Below are 23,211 nucleotides of genomic sequence, written 5' to 3' on the forward strand. Positions count from 1 at the left end.
TTTCAAAATAGTCCACTTACATCAAATCTTCCATACAGCCATTTAAATTGGGGCATTGAAGATTATTTGTTAGAATAGAAAGGAGCTGAGATCCCAAAGGCCAAATGTACAAACCAAACCTCAACCTTCTTTTTGCAGGCCGAGTTCTCACTAGTAAAATGTTTTTATCGTAGAAAACTAATTTTGGCAGCAGATTAAATAAAATGCTCCTACATAGTACAGTCAAGTGTCCTTTTCTTTGGTCCAATATAAATTCCAAATCAAAATGATAAAAACCACATTTCTCCCCATCCCTCCTGCACAAAGGCCTTATCGCTTGATGTGTTACTGATTCATTTCCAAATTTGGAATATAAGGTTTTTTCATAGCATATACCATCAAAATGATTTCAGAACTATGCAGCTCCACAAAATTGCAAAGGCAACATAAATGAGTGCTTCCCCGTCGCAGACGAGCAAACTGGGATGCCATAATGCATTATTTTTATTTTGAAAACAAACGATACTGAATGCCTCTCCAAGGAGGGTGCAAGCAGCACCCTTTTCAGCTGTGGAAAGAGGCCTGCCCCTTTACAAAAAGGTAAAATAACAATCGACGGTGGTAGTGCCCTTCAAGGGTTTTACAATTTGTACGGATCAAAACTTAGAAAACAAAAAAATGAAGGCAATCATATGATTCAGTGAGCATGTAAACTTACAACATTGGGGGCTGTACCGATCTAGCAGTAAAACCCTGAGCGAAGGAATATGGGTATTCATGGAAAAGTCATCCTTGGCTCGTCATAGGCTCTAGCAAGCTGTAAACGCAGGTATTGTAAAAAAAGTTCCCTCTTAAGAAGGAAACGTTAAAATAAATGGTAATTACTAATAAATTAACTCTACAATGTTTATAGCTTGACAGTGGATCCTATCAGTGTAAGTTGGCAAGCATGGCAGCACCGGTTGTTGTAACGTAATAGGTTCTGCCATTGTCGTCTACTAATGGGCTGTGGAATTCGAAGGATCAATTCCCATTTTCTTGAAGTACGCATTTTCTGCATTGGTAATCCGAGTTTGAAATATTGTCCACTCTTTCCGACACCTCTCTCTCACCTGGAACCAGTTAACACAAAAGAGATCAACAGCTCGAACAACTGTAGTTAGTCAGCACAGAGAAACACCTCATAAACAAGTCACAAAATCACAATGACATCTGCAACTTCTTGCAAGTAGGGGTTGGTGTGGTGGTTGAAATTGCATCCATGAAATGGAATTTAAAAACAATCAAAGAACAAAGAAATGAATTACGTACCCCTTCCCATGGTGCCTTCCCATTGTGCGATTCCCCCTAAGAGAGAAGGAAAAAAGGTAATTAATATCCCAGTTTGTCTCTTTGAAAGATCGTGCAAATGTCATTGATAACTTCTTACCTGGTTCCCAAGCGAGGGAACAGTTTGATGAACAATCCACTGAGCATCTACAACTCCTATTTTTTCATGAGCAGGCTGTTTCCAAGAGATATGTGTGTAAAGAGCTCCATTGAAACCATAGACAATAAAAAAAAATGAATAATGGAGGAAACAGACAAATCATAAATGCAAAGCAGGCCACCAACCTCTACACATCTTCTGAGAGCAAAGTCAAGACCCCATCCATGGACCAAGTCATTCTGTAAGCAACCACAGTAAGGCAATTTAGATTTTTAAGTGAAAACCGACAAGAGACCATCAGAATGCTACAAATAAAGAGTCACCTAGGAGACATCCTGAGTAAAAGCTTAAGACTTCTATGTTGGAAGCCTTGGGTGTGAATACCGTGAAGAGTGGGAATGGGAATGGGAATGGAATGAGAGATGGGCTACCTCCAGTTGTCCAGGCCAGGCCCAGTGCGAGTTTCTAATCAAACCAAAAAATAAAAGCATGCTTCAAATGAACAAGATTATGATGATAATTGATACCTGAAGCATATGCCAAACACAGCGCCATGCATCCCGAGAAAACACAGGAGCCATGATCTCAACAAATCTGCATTCAGAAGAGGTACCCACTAGTAAGAAATTGCATCACTCATACTAGCAGAGCTCGCAGAAGGAAACAAAAATAAAATAATAATGAAAAAAATTGTAATAACAACAAAGACACAGAAGAATAGCAGCCCCTACGCTGCACAGGGAGGCAAATGGGGGTCTGAGCACCAGCCTGGTTTCTCCTCTGTTATCCTGCCAAAATTGGGGGAAATTGAAAAGGAAAAGGAATAAATAGGTCATTCAACATTCAACAGATTGGAGAACTAAATCTCTAAAGATACGATATTAAATTCGTATTTTTGGAATCCATTATTCTTACTTGTGAACTTCACGATCACCTCTTCTCTTTGTCATCTGCCACGTTAAACCTTTGTTAGGCTCCAAACCAGGCTGCGAAATCTCCAAACCATGCTTCCTCACTAACTGTATATATCTGGAAAGAAAGAAAATACAAATTTTTAGCTGACTGAAAAAGAACCACCACTATGAAACTATATATATATATATATATATATATGACCAAAACTCACTTTTCTGCATTAAAATGCGCAACCCCTAGGTCTTCATCCCAGATAAATATGTAATCATATGCTGCCACAATGTCAGGATGCAGAAACCGCTTGGCATACCACCTTTGACAAATTTTCAAGTTCTTAAGCAACATTCGAATAGAAAACATATAGAAATATCAAAAGGAAGCAGAAACACAGACTTTTTCTTTTTCTTTTTTTTTTTCATTTCCATTAAAAAATAGGTGCTGTTCCTTACCATTTTGTTTGCTTCCGAACACTAACGTGGATAGCTTGCTTTGACCACTCAAACTCGTCCCATTCAGTTGTTCGGCCATCATAATGAAATAGAAGTATGGTAAAGTTTTCTGAGAACTGTAGAAGAAATATAATCAGTGACATGCACAAGTAATCACACTCAATACACACACACAAGCACTCACACAAAGACTGACCTTTTTAACTGCTGCATCAATATTCATTTTCTGATCATAACCAACAGTAAATGTGACCAGATACTTCGGTTTGATGGCTAGGTCCTGCAGATTCCAAAAATGATTAAACAAAATCAAAGAAACCAGGCTTATTTTTCAATATCAGAAGTATCATAGTAATCATAGTTGAAGAGAAAATTTGATAGCATCATCAAGACTGAGGAAAACTACAATATTTATGTTCTCTTTTCTCTTGCTTGTATGCTATATAGACTGATGATCGAGATGGATCTCCACTTGCCTAGATGAAATGCATTAAACTTTTTAAGACAATTTTTATTATATTCATGAAATCCAACTCCATAAAGTTAAAAACTCTCCAAGCAGAATTTAATTTAGCTCAGTATCCACTGAAAATGCAAGAGATGTAACAGTACTTATGACTAATTTTTAACTGAATATCTGAAAACCAAACTATACCCAAACAGAGTTGAGGTTCTAGTTTAAAATTTTGGTTTCAATCTATTAAATTTTTATTTTCAGTTACTCTCAAACATCTGAAAACCAAACTGCACCTTATCAGAATGAGATCCGATATGGTATTGATTAATTTTTCAGTTTTCAGTTTCCATTTTAATTTTTATGAAAAATCAAACCCAAACCCACCCCCATCCCACACCCCCCAAAGAAAAGTTAGTTAATATTTTTGTATATTTTTATATTAATACATTTATTCTTATTAAAATAGTATTTTTGTTAAATAGTTATTACATAGGCAATTTTCTACAACTATTAAATGGTCCAAATAGAATAGGAAAATTTTAAAGTAGTGATATTTCAATTCATAAATAAAATTAGTTTTAAGTATTAAGAACCAAAAACTTACTAAACTGAACTGGAAAACTTAAGGCGCATTTAATTGTGGAAAACATTTTCCATTTTCCATTTTCCATTTTCCATTTTTAATTTTCCAAAAAATTTTTAAAAAAAATTGAGTTTATTTTTAGTTTTCCACGATTCATATAAAAAAGGTAGAAATAGTTTTAGTTGTACAAAAAAATTATTTCTTATTTCGAGATTTTAAAATAATTATTTTTAAAAAAAAAAACTTTTTTTTCAATTTTCTAAAAAATTATATAAGGTAACATCCGGGATTGTGGATTTTGGGACTCAAATGTGGATTGCGTGGATTTAAAGAAACTCAATGCAATTATATGTTACATTTTGTCATAATCCAAACAAATCAAAGTCCAAGATCAAAATTCCATACTCCCAAGCTCAAGAGAAATCTAGAAAAGAATAAAAAGATGTTTTCCAACTTTTCTATATAAAATCTAGACAAATAGAAAGCAAGGTGGCATTGTAGTAACTATTTGAAAATTTGAACATGAAAAATAGAACTATTTCCAAAAGCAATAGTGTCAAAACCTTTTATTGTTGTTCATCTTTTGTAATACAAGTGCTATAAAATCCAAAAAAAAAATTGTCATTTTTTAGAAAATTAATTGAAAAATGAAAATTATTTCCCAAAACTAAAAGAGCCCTTAATATCTATTTGCTTATTTATTTCCCATATTCAGTTCAGGGTACAAAAGTAAATGAAATAAGATTGATTTGGTATCAATTTGAATCAAATTACTCCTAGTAGCAAGCTTTATAAAATCTCATCTTCTGTGTGACTTCAACTGTTAAAATTTTTATATGCTATTATTTGCCATCAGTTCAAACAAAAAATATTAACTTACAAAACTCTATCTTATTCTTTCCCTTTGTGGATAAGATTTGAATCATGGATCTCCCACACCCCATCATAACTTTTCACCACCTGATGAATGTCTCGGGGCATTTTGCTTCCCACTTAAAGCCTTCATTCCAAGATGAAGTTGGATCACTATTACACATGGTTTTAAAACATGTCCAACCTGGAAAAGCCAGTAGGTCGGACAGATGGGTCAAAAATATCAAATAAGTGATATCAGCATGATATATATATCACACTATAATATTATATACCAATCTTAGATCATATTTACAGAGACTGTGGTCATATCATATATTAGCCAATTAGAACATATTCTGAAACTTATATTATTAGAAGTCAAACAAAATATTGAAAGATAGCATATATTTTTTATTCAATTAAAACAATATAATTTACTTGGTGTTTATTTATTTATTATTTCCTGGGTAATGAAACAAACAAAGACAATGGAACAGCAGCAGTACATGGGTTTCATTTGCACTAGTGCAGCCTTGAAGCTGCACTTCAATTATTTTAAAGGGTAACTGGGCAAGGGACCAAGTTAACCCAAGGTGACCCCTGGTTCAGTCTGGCACAGGTTGGAGTTTTGATTGGGTAAACCAGGTCAATACTGTTTCCCAATATTTCCAGCTTCTAAGGACGTACTCGGACTGGCCAGGTAACCAGCCCCTGCCAAACCTGGATGGACCAGCTGATCCTGTCCAGGTTTAAAACCATGCTATTACACACAATTCAGACATCATCATTCTCACTCCTAGTCCTGATCAAAAATCAGGACCTACCTAATAAAAAGCACACTCAAGGACAAGGTATTTCTTCCAATAGACACAGCAACAATCTAACTTCAGTCACTTCACTGAAGGAACTTCAATGAGATCCACACTAAATTAGTCCCATGTATGCTCACATCAACACCATAGACACTAAAGGTTACAGGTGTTGGAGATGATTCAAACAGATTCAACTTATAAAGGTGGTGGAAGAAAACAGACCTCACTGGGCTTACCCCACAATCTGCGGAGGTAGAAGTCTGACTCAGCTGCAACAATACCAGGCGCCAACATTTCTGCACCTCGAGGATTTGTTGGGACCCATATCTGTAGCAAGATAATATGGAAAGCACAGAGTGAGTTGAAAAAAAAATGAATATCTGCCAATTATCATTCTTCAAATGTGACGCATCAAGGTAAGATGATGTCAGGCAAGTTAAATAAATATAGAACAATCAAGCAAGAAGATTAATCCACTCAACATACCCTTCAAAAAAAAAACAAGAAGAAGAAGAAGAAGAACCAACTTTCCTACCACATCACATTATGTATCCTGAAGATAATGATACAGGATTTACATATGTCACCCAATAAATTAAGAGCAAGGCAAGGGGTGGGCATTAGTTGGTCTAAACTCTAAAGTGAACTGACTGACCAAACCACACTCATATTCAGTCAACACAATTTTGTCAAACCAGTTTGATTCAGCCATCAAATATGGTTGGTCAAACCAGCCCTAACCTGTGAACCCCAAACTCCATTTTTTTGCAGCACAGTTGCCACTTGCTAGAGCCCTACTCCCACCACACTGACTTCCAAACCAAACACCACCACACCCCCCCCCCCCCCCCCCGCGGGGCCAAAACTCCTCCCACCTTCAACTGCCAGCATGCCACAGACACAACATGACTGATGACTCCACAACTTCAGGCCCTTGCCTTGCCGCTCTTCGAGCTTAGACTGTTAGATGTTAGCTGCCCCAAATCAAAAAATCTCAATACCTAAAAGTCCAAATATTCATTGAAGAACAAATATTGATTCTTGAATCTAGATTCTTTGAAGAAATGAAGTCCATCTTGAACCTTTGAACCAGCACAAGTCACCCACCACTAATTGTAGGATTGTAGGTTTGATCATATTTTTCTTCTTCTTCTTCTTCTTCTTCAACTGCCAGTATCAACTGGCCGGTGCCTATCCATGTGATTTTCAAGCTATAATTGAAAGGGTAAAAAAAAAAACAAGCCATCCCTTTGCATGTGATTTATTTAATCCAAGTTACCAAAAAGACCAAAAGCTTCATATCGAGTTCATGATAGCTCTTATTATAGATTTTTTAATTTCATTCATCCCAATTGATTCAACAGAACTATTCCAGCAAATTTTCGTCAAAGAGATAGGATTCAGCTGGCTCAGTTTTGATTACATCATCCCAATCAGTTCAGTTCAGTTGTGTTATCTAGCCAAACTGACTGATTGCAAAGGCCTAGGCAGAGGGGAGGAGTGAAAAACAACGCATGAAATATTTAGTTATTTTTTGCTACGGACACATATGCTCAACTGCCAGTGGCCTATGCAAAACGTCATGATAAATCCCAAGATTGGTTCAATCAGGCCAGCAGTTCCTTAAAGCCATCCCGTGATCTTTCAGCCTACACTCAATCTAAATTTATTCTTGATCTTTTATTTATCTCTGATCATGCAGGCAGCTATATTATCATGATGCCATAACATATCAATGTTGATCTTCTCAGTTACGTTTCTTCTATTGTATCATGCCATGATGACTTCATCAAAAGAACCAATGAAATTATCATCCTTCTCTTGTCCTTGTAGCATCTTCAGCAAGAGTTGAAACACTTCTACTTGCTAATACAATCATTGACTTAATGCTGAATATGTTTAGGCAAATACCCCCTCACCCACCCCAACTCACATTTTTTGTGCCATAAATCAACAGCCTCCTACATCTTACACACGAGCCTCTGCTCCTCCTCATAGATACTTAACGCAAGATTTAAAGGTTTAGCACCTCATGTCCATTGATTGTCAACAAATATAAGATCAGCTTAACTAATGCATTAGAATGTGTACCCTTTTTCCTTTAATTGTCTCAATGTAGTTTTCGCTCGATTCTTTAACATGAATACCTGGATCTGTTTTTAACCTTTATGTATTTATGTATTTACTTTATTGTTCCATCTTCCCACTCAAAAAATGTATTCTGTTAAACCTATATATTATACTTTACACAATTAATTTATGAGCCCTAACTTTTTCATTATATGTTTCTTGTTCAAAATTCATAAGTCGCTAATAGTTGGTTGTAGGTGGTAAAATAACCAGAATTAATACATACCAATGAAAACAAAACAAAGGGCGCACCCTTCCAATATTGTTAACTTAATATATAATACTGAAAGACAATCTCTTAATTACCAACTTTCAATGCTTCTGCCTATAAAAAATAATACTAACTCTCCCAGTTAAAGCAGCTAAACATGTTAGTGAGTCAATTTGGTCAGCAGCATACTACTTTGCTGCTTCTATTCTACATGTCAATCGTTTTCAAAGTAATGTATATTTAAAGAGAGCAATACAGACAGAAGACATTTTCAAAATTTTGAACTCTGAAAATTGCAATCTAGAGCATGATAATGAGGCTAAATACCCAAGCCATTCATAATTCAGGGTGACAAACAGTTTTCATCACATTTTATTCATATTTTGATTCTTAATGCCCATTATCTTGCCCTGTCTACCGCCATCAACACAATTCAAAGACAGATAATGGATGTAAAAACAATACTAAAGTCGCACATCTTTCTACTAAACTGCAGTTTCCCCATGAAAAAAAGTATTATATTAGCTCTCTAATCCCTACAGGCTACTATCTTCTCACACAGCACGACCTTCAAGTCTTCGCCAAACTACCTTAAACTAAAACAACAAATAAATAATCTGAGGAAAAGATAACGTTATATAGTTGGCAAAAAAGTCAACTCTTCCTTTCAGCATTGATTTTAGAAGGATGTGTATACTTTGAAACTTCTAACAGGAGGGAAAGAAAATTTTGAAGTCATTCAAACAACAACAACAGTGATTTTGGTACACATTATCACCCCATATTAAATCTCACAAAGAATGAAGGATGCTTTCCTTAACTCATTTTGACATCTGAATGGAGCCTATGAGAATTTCAAAAAACAGATCTATGGAAGAAATCGAGTATGGTTGTAAAAATATCATTTACAATAGTGATGGAATCAACGAATTGAAATTCTTCTGTTCAATAGCAAAAAGTATTAAAGCTGTGAAAGATGCAATTTCGAACTTCTTGATCAAGCTATTATTTATGGGTATACCTTTGACGTGTTGTTTGGTTTTCGAGCAACAGTTGAGTTACTTCTAATAGATGAGGCAGGGGGTAGTGTATGGGCTGAGGGGCCTGAACTTTTGACCTCAGTATGTGAGATATCAACTGGTGTAAGAAGGCTTGACGGAAGATTCAGCTCCTGAACATAAAATAGTACAAGGTGCATCACTAATAAGAAGCAAAACCATAATCACAGCATAAGAAAAAAATAAAACACTTAAGCTGTGTTTGGGAGCATGAATTTCAGGTCCTGAATTTGGATTTGGATTTGGGTAGATTTCGTTAAATTTCAATACAATTTTACATTCATCTTATCCAAATCCAATACAAATCCAAATCTAAGACTTTTCCAAATATAGAGTAACTATATTTTCCAGTGATTTGGAAGCATAAAAATAAAAATAAAAAGGAAAGGTCTGTGTACCTTATTCATGACAGTGAATATTGGAAGAGATACTCCCAATAAAAACCCTAAAACAGCTCCAACGAAGGTGGTAACAATAAGCCTCATAGTCTCATTTGGTTTTCTAGCAAAAGCACTGCAACCAAAAAGAAGAAAGTGTGACATAAAATATCGGTCAGAAAATTTTCCAAAAGGTTCATGTGGGGGGGGGGGGGTGATTTTCATTTGAAAAAAAAAATAAAGCAAAAAAATAATTCAGAATTCTTGACCTGCGTCCAAGGCCCATTGTATTTAAAATCTCCAGATCACGCATGCACGACAGAAGAAGCTGCAATACAACATGTGAGAACTGCTCAGCATTGCTCAACAAGTTTTGTTTCTTCAGAAAAGAAACAAACTCCCTTATGGTAGGAGAATGGGACCTGAAGCAAACAAATTCAGCATCAACAACTTCTTCTAGGTTCTAAGAGCAACACATTGAAACTTAATGTAAGCTGTGATTGAGTCCGAACAAATATCTTATAGGATGATAATATGTAAGAAGAGCTATAACACAATTTCAACTGTGAATAATGTAGCAAGAAACAAGAATTCAGAATCAATGAAGCCCATATCTGGGTCTCAATGTCATAACTCATGTAAACGAGTCTCTCAGGGAATTATACACATAACCCAAAGGGGAAAAACTGCAAATAACAATCTTCTTCTTTGTTCCCCCCAACTTTCTACAACCCATCTTCACTATCCTCAACGCCTTCCACAAGCAACTCAATCTAGCAAGCAACCATGTGCTTCCCGTTTAATTTTTCAACCAAGCAACGAAACGCGCAAGTAAAGTGCCTCATTTTGAACCCAAACGTTTTCAGAAAAATTAATACTATAAACCCAAATCTCCATAATAAATAATACAGACAACCAGTGCTTGCTTACATTCAAAGATACCCATCAAGCCCTCCAAATAAAAAAGATAGAAAAACAGGCGAACCTCAGCCCACGTTATTATTTCAACAGCTTATGTGATTGAACACATGAAACAACCTTCATCGACACCAAGTAAAATTCTACGATATAGATGGCTCAGCGATTGTGCAAACATGTGAAGAAAGGGGGGAAAACGAGGGTGGGATCGTGTAAAGTGTTGCCAAAAGTAATCATACCTGGAATTGGGAGGGATAATTCCGACGATTAAGCAACGATCTGGGGTTTGGCACGACGGGAACCTGAGAAATCACGAGAAAAACACTTCCAGCGCAAAGAACAACCTGGAAAACGAAAAACGTGGGACAAACAGCAGCAACGACCCCCACTTTAAAGCCTCGGTATCGAACTTTTCCCAGGAAACAAACGGGAAAACTGCTCCTAAAGGCGCAAGAATAAACTTCGAACTTCCCCAGAGAAACCCAGAAGAGGAATAATTAAATAGGGAATGTCTGATTTTGTGCAGGAGCTGGGCAATTGAAGATTGACGACAGATTCTGGAATGAGGGAAGACCAAAAAAAAAAAAAAAATAGAGAGTGGAAGGCAAAGCGACGAGGCTTGGAAATTTATTTCCTGTCCCTTGAATGGATCGCCGTGTTTGGTTTGGATTCAGAGACTCGCCGTGTTTGGTTTGGATTCAGAGACTCTTTTAAAAATCGGAAGTGGAATTCCGATCAGGAAAGGGTCTTTCTATAAAGTGAAAAAGTAATTTCACTATAAGTGTGACTATTTTTTTTTATTTTTTTATTTTACTCCTATGGGGGAATTGTTGGTCTACCACACTTTGTATCATTTTAAAAAAAAAAAAAATTCATGAAAAGGTTGGATTATTCTATGGAAGATAATTTTTTTATATATATTTTATATTTTAAAATTTACATATAATATTTTTAATATGATTTTTATTTTTTACAATTATGGTTGTTTCTTATTGAATAAACTAATCATGTTTTTTATATGAAAACATATCATTGTAACAAATAATTATTTATGTTTGGATTTTATTTTGGATGAATTTGGTGAATTTTTTTTCATGAATTCTCGTTTTAGGTATATTGATTATTATATAACATTTTTTTATTTTTTTTAAAAAGTTAATTCTTAGTTTTTTTTAATGGATGAGGATTACTTTGGTTCCCCTGCCAATATTGTAATTCTGAAAAATAGTTTCAAAAAGAAAATAGATAAAAATGAGTTGGTTGAAATTATTTTTAAAATTGTTTGGCATCCTTGTAAATTTGAGTAATTAGTAAAAAAAAAATTGTAAGGTGTTTAAAAATATTTGGTTACTATTTAAAAATTGTTTAACATCCTTGTAATTTCAAGTAATTAGGACAAAAGTTTTGTTTGAAAATATTTAGTTATTGTTGTTGTTAAAAATCAAATTGCTTTTATTGAATTGTCCTTTGATCGTGATCACCTGAAAAGAATCAAATAATAAAGACTTAGAAGGCCCGGGGTGTACTCCGAGATATCACTCGGATACCTAAGTTAGGAAATAGGTATCATACCTATGTTGCTTTTATTCATACGTCTCGTCATGTAATAACCTCATATGACCAAGTTGTGCAGCTCGAAAGCTGGACTTAACCATGGCTGCCCTACCAAACTAAGTCAAACATAACATACCTACGCACGATTGCCCACCCAACCTGATCTGCCCATCCTACTCACCCAACACTTCTTGGATCAGCACACAGTGGGTATCCTACTCACTGCAACACTTCGGAACTGATCGGCCTCCGACCCAACACTTTCTAAATAGTGTGGTTGTAATGTCGGCTAAAAACCCAAGTTGGTCTGCTCGTCCTACTCGCCGCAACACTTCTTGGGTCAGCACACAGGGGGTTACACTGTCTGATCTGACTAGCTAGCTACGTTATCGTGCTCTGTACTTACTTAATCCATCAGGGTTCTTATATCATATAGTACACTTTATATAACATATATGTTCATGTAATGTTGGAATTGGTGTATTTCCAAGAGGGGGGTGAATTAGGTATTAAAAATCTATTCCTAAGTTTAACCAAATCAGCAGCAATCATACACAACCTAGGGTCTGTCTATATAATCATAAACTCAATCAACAAATCTACAGCTTATAATGAATCAGGCATACAATATAAATGTGCTGAAAATGAAAGTGTAGAAAATAAATTGCGAAAATATAAAGTACACGCACAATATGTTATCGAGGCTCGACCAATACTGCCTACGTCCCCGCCTCAGCTCGCAAGCCCGAGGATTCCACTAATGCTCACCTAACGAGTGGAGCGGCACCGGTTACAACCAAGTCAAATTCCCAGGGCTGACCTTAACCTTTGCAAATTTTCCTTATAGGACAAAAAAGACCCTAATGACCCTTACGGGCTAAATCAACACCCCCTCGGGCCACGCTTGGAATACAACGGACAATTTAAATTTGCTTACAATTTTAATGCTTCTAAACACAAGCAGATTTTATACCGATATGCACATGCAATAATCAATGCACCTCAAACAGATAGGAACTATAAGTTCAGTACAACAAAGTGTAATCACACTCAATCTAATGTCAATAGTCAATCAAGTACAAAAGTGTATTCTCAAGCAATCTTTGAAACAATAAATCAATATATCTCAATCTTATGTAGGGTTTCAAAGATTTCCAAATAGTGTAATTAAAATATCTCAATGATGATTTTCTCAAAAATCTAGTGCAAAAGATATTTGTAATATAAGCTTGTCAAAATAGTTTTTGCAAAAAACACAATACAAGACAAGCTTAGTAAGTCTTTGCACTAATAGTGCAAAGACTCACTAATAAAAAGTTTTCCCCACTCAATGAGTTTATTAATTAAACCGGGGGAAAAAACTTTAGCTAAAAACTCTCAATCAAAAATCAACAAACAATCAAACACAATGAGAGTTATAACTTTAGAAAGCAATGTAGGATGATTTAAAATACTCTCACTCAAATGGATTTTGCAAAAGAATGATCAAAGGATGAGTATTTTGGCTTGTAGTATGAAGAAGGGCTCTCAAAAAATTCAGAGAAAATATTTACTAATTAAATCCATAATCCTTGTCTAATCTTGCAAATGAACCCATATATATGGACATGGTCAAAATTATAACTATTGGGCACACGCTGAGTATTTTGAAAAAAGATTAATTGAGTTTAATTAAAAATAAACTAGTTTAGCCTTGGTAAAAATTCAAGCAACCTGAGAAGTTCGGTCGACCATTTTTAAGGTTCAGTCGACCGAATTGCTCAGTTCGGTCGACCAGGGTGTTTTTGAATTGAGGTGTTGGTCAACCAAACTTGAGGCAATTTTTGAATCTGTGAGGTTCGGTCGACCAAGCTAAGTTCGGTTGACCGAATTTGGATGTTTGGTCGATCATACCATTTTTCAACTTCAAGTTCGATCGACCAGGGCGTTAGGGTTTCCCCACGTGCTAGTTTGGTCGACTAGGGCATGTAATTCATTTTAAGGACAGTCAACAAAATGGTCAAACTTTTGACCCTGGGGAGGTTCGGTCGACCAAAGGTCTCAGTATGTTTTGGTTCGATCGACGGACCATGTAAAATTTTTGCATTCAAGTCCTAATTTCATTTGAAATCACCCCTATTCACATGATTATTACTTCTAAGATATATGGGGGCTTTTTCATGCAATATATTGGGACCTATGGTCAGTCTAAGGTCTTTGAGAGCTTACCCTAAAAATCCAGCGTCGGTCAATCTTCGGTGATCCCTAAGGTTCATCTATGGTCTTGAGCTTATAGGTTCCTACATGCATGATACGTAGATTATTACAGACCGATAATTAATTATTACAGACCCAATGGATTGAATATGAATTATAAAGAAATTGGACACTTTGGGTCTTCTTTTTCTTCAAGCCACTGTGTGCCACCATATGATTTTGTCAATTTGATCCTGCACACAAACTCGGCAAATATTAAACACCTTGTATTTGTTATTATCAAAAACAATATAGGACTCAAAAAGTCAACATGTAACCATATCTCATAATCATCATTTCATAAGCTTGTATAAATCATATTTCATTATCATATCATATTTGTCAAATCATAATCGATATAATAAAAACTATTATATCATAGTTGTCTCTGTACCAAACAAGCATATCATATCATAACTCTGTCATATCATATTCTGTGTAAATCTGTCATATCGTATTTTCATCATATTCATAAAATTTTGAAATCAGTATACTATCATATACATAGAATTTTCTGATCTCTGTACAAAATCATAATTTACTGTATATCGTCATAAAATATTCTAATTGTAATCGTATAGTCATTTCTCATGCCACACAATTTGAGTAATAATTCTTAATATAATAATTACCCAGGAAAAATAAAGATTTTGCTAATATATATATATATATATATATATAAAACCCTTTCTAGGGTTTTCTCGAACTCATAATACCATATTTTTCCCAAAATTTTAATTTAATCGAATACTACAATTTAATAAATAAAACATAATTTTCATACCCATAAAATTACTCAGAAAACCATATACAATATTTTAGTAATTATATACCATGATTTAACTGGGTAAATTTTTAAAATAACTGACATAATTTATTCCCTTTACCTTATCCCAAGAGTGGTGTCTGCAGCGTCCCAACAACGAATCCACTTCAGTTAAAATGTTCGTGGCAGAAATTAGAACCTAGGGATATTTTCCGTTCTTCAATTGGCACACAATTCGTCGAAGAAATCAAGGAGAGAGAGAGAGAGAGAGAGAGAGAGTTTGAGGAGAGAGAAAACATATAATTTTTGGGGTCGTTACATTCTCACCTCCTTATAAAAATTTCATCCTTGAAATTTGTTACCTACTACTCCAAATAAAATCCATCGTTAACCCAACGAGTTTTGAAATCATCTCATAAACAACTCTATTAAAACTAATAACCATTCTTTGATTATGACATAACCCAAAAATTTCGCACTAGTTGTCCAGAACTCACATTTTCCATTCAGAACATAACTGATGCTCCTGTAATGTTTGTAAAGTTAATCACCAATGTTGTTCATGCTCTTCTTGAGTCTTTGAATATACCAAAAATCATCTATTAAAACTATAACAAATTGATCCAATTATGGTTGAATAACTTGATTCATCATATCCATGAAAATGTAAGTTATATTGGTAATCCCAAATGGTAATACAAGAATCTTATATTGATCATACTATGTAATAAATTCCATCTTTGTGATGTTTAATCCCCAAATCTCAATTGGTGATAACTTGATTGCAAATCAATCTTCCAAAATTTTAGGATTTTTCCAATTGATCAAATAGTCCACCAATTCTTGGAAGTCGATACCAATTCTTAATGTAACGTGATTCAACTTCCAATAATCAATGCATGGCCTCAAGGAACCATTATGTTTCTTAGCAAACAACACGGGTGCAACCCATGGTGATACACTAGATCGAATAAATTCCTTGTCGAGGAGAACTCTACGTTGCCGTAGTTCAATTAATGTCATTCTATGCAAAGTAATCGATATAGGCTCTATTTCTAACACCAAATCAATATTAAATTCAATCTCCTTTTAGAGGCAGCCCGATAAACCATCTAGAAAAATATCTAGACATTCATCACCTATGGTAAAGAAGTTTAGGTTTCATTAACTTGTGTGTTTTCTTTCATTGCTATTACAAACCCTAGACATGCGCCCAAATTCCATCCTTTCAAAAGCACGCAAGATATCAAACATGAGAGCTTGTTAGTTGGAAGAAAACTATTACTCCATTTGGATCTTTGAGTACTACTTCCTTTTGGAAACAATCAACTAAGTGTATGATAGATAGATAACCACTCCATTTATAGGATTACCTCATAATCCTCAATATCCATGTTAATAAATCAACTAGGAAGTCATTTCCACCGATATCTAAAATGCATGTCTGCAGATTCTTTCCACATTTATGGTCTTCCCCACGGGTAAAGCAACTCACAAGACAATACTCTAAATGTTCCAATTATAAACACAACATATTAGTAAGGGATGCAACAATGTAGGAGTTGGTAGAACCAAAATCAAATAAAACTCTTGCCTAAGTGTTGTGTAAAAGAATCATACTTCAATTCCTCAGTGTTAACTAGTTCTTGGCAAAACCGTGATAATTCAACAAATTTGCTTTTTATATTATTAGCTATCAAACAAATTCCTCTGACTCAACTACATTAATTTCTATAATTTGGCTTTTTGGAGTGCTTTTCGAAAATATTTCCCATTGAGAATTATTTTAAAGTCAGTCCTAACTCATAGCTTCAACCCTCAACATCTCTAACCCATTGCATAGATTCCCACCAATGGTTAGCCTCACCTTTAAACAAAGAACTTACAATGATGACTTTATACTCATCAAGCACCATACTAGCTAGGATATCTCAGACTGAGAAGTGTAATCATTTGCCTATCAGATCAAATGTATAAAAGGCACTTCAAAACTCTCACATTAATTAAATAATAAAAGGAGAAAGGAAGGAAATTAAAATTGGAATATAACAGGGGTCTCGTCGATGAATGCAGCATGCTCATCGACGAAGTGGCTTATTGGGCTCGTCGACAGTGACACGTGTCTTGTCGACGAGAAGATACCGAGAGGCTATTTTTCATATCTAAATTTTGTCGACGAGGGATGGGTGTTCGTCGACGAATTTCCTCCATGACCTCATCGACGAAGGCCAGTGTATAAATAGCCTAAACTCAAATTTTTCTGCAGAAGCCTTCCTCTCTCTCTCTCTCTCTCTCTCTCTCTCTCTCTCTCTCTCTCTCTCTCTCTCTCTTGTTCGTCTCCTTTACCTTCTCTCTAGGATTTTGGGTCAGATTCTCACCGGTTCGACTATCCGAGGCCACTACGACACTCCTAGGAAAGTTCTCTTCAAGTATGCTAGAGTGGATCGCTGGTGAGGTTAATTTGGATTTCATCCCAAATTCAAGGAAAGATTTTTATTTGATATTTGGCTTTCTTATAATTGTAGAAAATGTAGTACTCGAAGAAATACTAAAGTTTTGTTTAGGGAGATGTTGTTTTCAGGGTGTTGAACGGGGAACCCTGCGGGTGTAGGACCAGTCGTACTCGGGGCTTTCCAGTAGTCAAGTAAGGAAAATATGCTATGTCAGTTAAAATAAAGATTGTTACCAGTAAAATATAGTATATGTTCATGGGTTTTTCAGAGCATGAAATTATACAGTTTTATAAATTATATTTAATGAGTTTCAATTATTGTGTGGCATGAGAATATTAATATAGTACAGAATTCTACATAGCTTTTCACAGAATTATGATTATATAGTTTCTACAAAATCATGATATACAAATTATACAATTTTATTATAAAACTCTAGCTATATAGTACTTACATAATCATATTTTACAGTATATATATAGAAAGATGTTTTACAGTATTTTTAGGATCATGTTTTGCAGTATATACAGACAGGAAGATGTTTTTATAGTTTTCATAGTACCATGATTATACAGTTTTACAGAACCATGATATATAGATCATAGAACCATGACATACAAAAATATAGTTGATATAGAATTATAGTTTGTAACAGCGTCAAGGTTAGTACAGTTGATACAGAATCATGGTAAAACAAATAGATTTTATATAGAAATTCATTATATAGCATCAAACCCTAATGGACCATTATAGATCAGTTTACAGAGCATAGTACCATAGCTATTTACAGTTCAAAGTGCAACCATATAACTCAGATAGTATGTGGATTTACAGCAGTTGATCGTACCTAGGTAGTGGACAGGCTCCCCATCAGTTAGGGTTAAGGAGACCGATCTGACTTTCGAAGTATAGTGACTTATCCTGGTAGGCCAGCCAATGATAGGTCCCGCCTACGGGTTGCACAACCCTGTCACGAGGGGTTAAATCATGACATACAGTTATCCATCTAGGGAAATTTTCTCAGTTATTATATGTATATTCAGATTTACTAAAACAATAGATCTATCTATGATTATTAGAATTATTATGAATAGAAAATTTATAAGAACGGTTATGTTAAGTAACATAGGTATGAGCTCTACTGTACGATAATTATACATATTTTCTCATATTTAGTTATCTATGATATTTCTAAATCAAATTTTATAAATATGTAACTTATTTGCCACACACTAGTAATAGCATATTTCATCTTACTGAACGTTGTCTCATCCCAGTGATTTAATGTTTTTCAGGTGATCCAGTTAAGCGAGCAGATCAGGCTCGCAAATAAAGGGGGCTACAGTACTGCCCTATCTATAGGGTGAGTATTTTAGGAGGTTATTTTTGTATAACCCTAGTTTCAGTTGAGGGTATTTTTGGGAATAGTTGTGAATGTATATTTTGGGAAATATTCTGACACTCTGGTATTGTATATACATGGTTATGGTTTTATGAGTTCAGCTTCTCGTTGTTTAGGTTGCTTGTTGTGTCTCAGATTACATGGGTCCTATCTGGACCGTGATGAGGATTTGATTTATATTAAGAGGTATTAGAGCAGTGAAATTTCACAGTATATATATATATTTTTTAAAATCAGGTCGTTACAGTTTGGTATCAGTTGTGATTTATATTTACATAGCTATTTGCACATATCAAATATCATATCAAATGAATAATGTTCTCACCGAATATATATATGTATGTATGTATGTATGTATGTATGTATATTGATGTAATTGCACTCATATTGCCACACACTGTCAATAACTTATTTCATCTTACTGAGATGTGTCTCACCCAAGTATTAAATATATCAGGAAACCGAGATTGAGTTGGTAATAGAGCTCCCAGACAGAGTGGAGCAGGGACCCTGATATACAGGGTGAGTGTTTGATCTAGGGATGGATGTTTCCCCTAGAGTTTCGTTATTTTGGGATGTTTGTTGATATATGCACTTTTGGATGGATTATACTCTGATATGTATATTCGTTGTGGCGTATGATATGACCGGTATACTGGTGCCCAATGCGGGTCAGGTGATATGTATGGTATAGGGGTGTTGACGTGTCCGATAAATATGATGTAAAAAAAAATGGTATGAAAAATGGGGCATCACAAATTTAGCTTTGTCTACTGCCACCTACCCAATACAACATGAGAGGACTAAACACATTCAAATTGATTGTCACCTTATTATCGAAAAATTATAGCAACATGTTATAAAGATTTTTTATATTCCTTCACGATTACAACCTAGCAAACATCTTTACAAAGCCCCTCGGTTCATTGCCTTTCCATCATAATTTGCGCAAGATGAACATTATTAACATACATGCTTATCTTGAGGGGGGGGGGGGTGTTGGAGTATAACATCTCACATTGACAACTTGGAATTAAAATCCAAGGGAGAAAAGCTCAAGGCAGATAAAAGAGCCAAAGTTGACTCGAATGGTGGATTCGTAACCATTCCCCTTTATAAGTATTAATTTTGGGCATATCTGCGACAACCCGAATAAAAATAGAATTTGAATAATAAAGAGAGAGGGAAATAGAAACAGAAACAGAAGGAGGCCGTAGACTTCGTCAACGAATCTCTTGTATTCGTCGACGAAGGCTTAAGAAAATTCGTCGACGACAACTGAATTTCGTCGATGAAGAAATACTGAGAGGGGTTCTGGAGCCAACTGAATTTTATTGACGAAATTAGAGAGAATTCATCGACGAAGGTCGGGCTCGTCGACGAATTCCGCTGTCTATATATATGAAAAATCCGATTTTTATTTCATTTGCAAGCTTACTCTCCACTCTCTCTCTCCCCTTCGGCTCTTTCACTCTCTCTCTTCGATTTTGGGCTAGTTTTGCGCCAAATCAAAGATTTGAGGCTACCACGACGCTCCTGGCGAAGTTCTCTACCAGTTTGCCAGAGCGGATCGTTGGGAAAACGAAGTTGGAAATCATCCCTAAGTTGAGGTAAGGTTTTTTAATCCAAATTAGACTTTGTGATAGTTATAGGAATTGATGTACGCATGAAAATAATGATGTTTAATACTAGGAGTTTTGAGTTTCAGGGTATTGATCGGGAAGTTATACGGGGGTCAGGTTAGGATATTTTAAGGGTTTTCTCAGCAGCCAGGTAAGGGAATAAACTAAAGCAGTTATTTTCCATGCAAGTTAAGATTAATTATGAACACATTTATTTTCAGAAAAATCTATGCTATATTTGTTTATCACATATGAAATGTATGTTTGGAAAATACTACTATTATGATTAAAATGCATATGTATGTATGAGATGCCAGAAATGATGATTTTAGAATATGAAGCATTACTTTAAACGGCATATGTGTGACATGAACATTATTTTTATGTGAAGTGAATCATGATATGAATGATTTTACAAGTAAAGCATATTTTCAGGTATTTTGAAAAGACGAGTTATGCTATACTGAGTTTGACGAATATATGATAAATGAGTTATTTTCAAAATGTAAATACCTGAAACGTATCTGGTGCGAGGCCATGTATTTATATTATCGGCACGAGGCCGTATTTATGATTTTGGCGTGAGGCCATGTATTTATGATGTCGGCACGAGACTGTATCTATGTTTTCAGCACGAGACCGTGATGATGTTATGTATGTTCATGTATTATATGTTATTACAACTAGGATGTTAGTTTAGTTCAGTTCAGGGCTCGGTACCATAGCTATATGTGTAGATCAGATATCTACGTCAGATTAGTGCTAACCATCCCACGAGGGGATGGGGGATGGGAGATGGATAGACGATGTGGCTTTCAGTAGAGTGTGGGCGTCCACCTGGCAGTCCGGACCAGGGTGTGGCGAGCTCATCGTACTTACAGACATATTTGATTCGGCAGTGGTCGGCCACCCATTGTTGGGTCCCATCTTCGGGCTGCATAACCCGTCATGGAGGGTAATACATGACACCAGCTAGCTATTCATCATGGGTATACTTTCAATATTACAGTTATAACAGATGCTTATGTATGTTATGATTTATTAACAAATATGAAAGTACATGATTATCCAGTATGATATTATGATTATTTCCAGAGTTATGAAATGTACTGTATATGTATAAGCATTTTAAATGTTCATGTTGTCACACGGTTGTATTTAGTTTATTTCCCTTACTGAGAAGTGTCTCACCCCCAATATTAATATATTTTTTCCAGGAAACCTAGAGAAACCGGCGGGTCAAGGTCGCCGTTGAGTGAGTGGAGCTTCCCTACTAGAAAGGTAAGCGTTGAACTAGGACTAGGAGATTTTTGTTGTATGTATCTAGTGTTGTTTTTGACTTTTTGGAGATTGTACATATAAACAGTATATTGATGATGTAGTAAACTCTGGTATTATGTTTTATGATTAGATGTTGAGATTTTATGTTTACTGCTGCTAGGTTTTTCACTGTGTTTGACAGATATCCTCGTTACCCTCGGGTTCGGGTTGACCATTTTTATTTATTATGTTGTATTTTATTGAGGGTCGTTACAATATTAGTTACTAAGATTGTTATGTACTTTTATGTATTTTTGCTTTGATAATTTTGCAATTTTTGAAAAAAAAAAAAAAACAAAGGGCATCCATAGATTTTTTTTTTTATAGAAAAAAAAAATAAGTTTTCAAAAATTCTAATTCATAATTGTTTAATAAAATTTAAACTTTAAATTCTGAAATTGTCTCTTAAAATCATGTTTTATGTGTGGAAAAAATTACCATCATAATAAAAAATTATTTTTGCCCAACCTTATCCCTGAAAAGTTTCCTAAATTTCTTTTATAGACCTTTTGCCTCACGAAGATAATATGTTTAGTAAATAATTTTTTCTTATTTTTTTTTAAATAGCTCGTAGCTTTTAAAAATAGCTAAAGGCTAATAACTTTTAAAATTTACTAAAGAAAACAAAAACTAACTTTTTAAAAGTTAAAAAGTTATTCAACAAATACATCATACTCAATATTTACTTTTTAAAAATGAAAGTTGTGTCGAAGGGAACAAAACTTACTTTGCTTTGACAATGATACGACTCTTTCTCCTTTAGTGAATTTTCTTTCAAAGAAAATCTTCATTTTAAAAAAAATAAATAAATGTTGATGATTATACATTTGGTATGTAATGACCCCAAAAATGTATTTACGATTAAAGCATAATAATAATAAAAAATGAAATAAAAACGTTCATTAAGTTAATATCAATACAAATATGTTTTTCTGTTAGGATCATTGATTTCATGTTTGATATCTAAAAAAGACTTTATCTTAGCAAGTGTTGAGAGATCATTACGGTTCAGTCGCTCATTGGAAGTCGGTCTGATTAAAATAGAATTTCATAGTATAAACAGGGTAGACATTATTTGTACATGTAAATAAGTATACATACATAAAATAATATTTTGACTGACATAATTTATAGAAATATATGATAAAATAATAATAATATAGGTATCTTATGCAGGGTCCGCATGAGTTTCGAAGCCATGTGAGGTCCACATGAGTCCCAAACCTATGTAGGACCCATAAGGTCATGTGAGGACTATTAGAGTTTCGTAGGACCCACTTGGGTCTCGAAGTGTTGTAGGGCCCACAAGACCGTGTGGGGCCACATGAATTTTTAAAATTCGAACTTAATTTTTTTTTCATAATAAATACTAAGACATAACTTAAAAATAATAACACTGATACTAATAATAATAAATAATAATAATGATTTAAAAAATAATAATTAATTAATTAAGTAATTTAATTAAAAATTAATTAAATAAGAGTGTCAACAAGTATTCCCATTTTCTCCACATGTACCCCTATCCCCATCTCATACCTCACATCCTAAGCCCATCTCATGCCTATTACATGCTCATTCCTTTATTTTAAAAAAATTATAATTTTATCCCCCTCCCCACACTTTTACAAATTTCATTTTCTTTTCCAAAATTTTCCTATAAATTGGAAGCTTTTAACCTTCATT

General features: G+C 34.7%; 1 protein-coding gene across 2 annotated transcripts; it reads right to left on the reverse strand.

Moving 5' to 3' along the window:
• Window positions 1-412: 412 nt before the first annotated feature.
• On the reverse strand, window positions 413-10,926 carry LOC131144263 (uncharacterized). Of its 2 annotated transcripts, none has more exons than XM_058092799.1 (15): window positions 10,413-10,926; window positions 9,525-9,677; window positions 9,277-9,391; window positions 8,842-8,991; window positions 5,702-5,806; window positions 2,969-3,052; window positions 2,773-2,888; window positions 2,535-2,636; window positions 2,324-2,437; window positions 2,140-2,196; window positions 1,936-2,002; window positions 1,594-1,647; window positions 1,409-1,483; window positions 1,291-1,326; window positions 413-1,091 (listed from the first exon to the last, which is right to left on the reverse strand). In XM_058092799.1, the coding sequence occupies exons 2-15, from the start codon at window positions 9,566-9,568 to the stop codon at window positions 978-980; spliced, it is 1,233 nt and encodes a 410-aa protein (XP_057948782.1). In that variant the 5' UTR covers window positions 9,569-9,677; window positions 10,413-10,926; the 3' UTR covers window positions 413-977. The 2 variants fall into 2 exon arrangements, with proteins under 2 accessions (XP_057948782.1, XP_057948783.1); XM_058092800.1 differs by having other exon boundaries at window positions 9,525-9,583; window positions 10,413-10,899.
• Between the last annotated feature and the right edge of the window lie 12,285 nt (window positions 10,927-23,211).

This window comes from Malania oleifera, chromosome 12 (genome assembly GCF_029873635.1).
Source record: "Malania oleifera isolate guangnan ecotype guangnan chromosome 12, ASM2987363v1, whole genome shotgun sequence".
Taxonomy (NCBI): Eukaryota; Viridiplantae; Streptophyta; class Magnoliopsida; order Santalales; family Ximeniaceae; genus Malania; species Malania oleifera.

Coding starts and splice junctions, on each gene's coding strand:
- LOC131144263 (XM_058092799.1), bottom strand. CDS start 9,568: ATGCGTGATCTGGAGATTTTAAATACAATGGGCCTTGGACGCAG. Junction 2,003..2,139: donor CATTTGCCTCCCTGTGCAGC/GTAGGGGCTGCT, acceptor TTCTGAATGCAG/ATTTGTTGAGATCATGGCTC. Junction 1,648..1,935: donor GTGTTTGGCATATGCTTCAG/GTATCAATTATC, acceptor GGTTGCTTACAG/AATGACTTGGTCCATGGATG.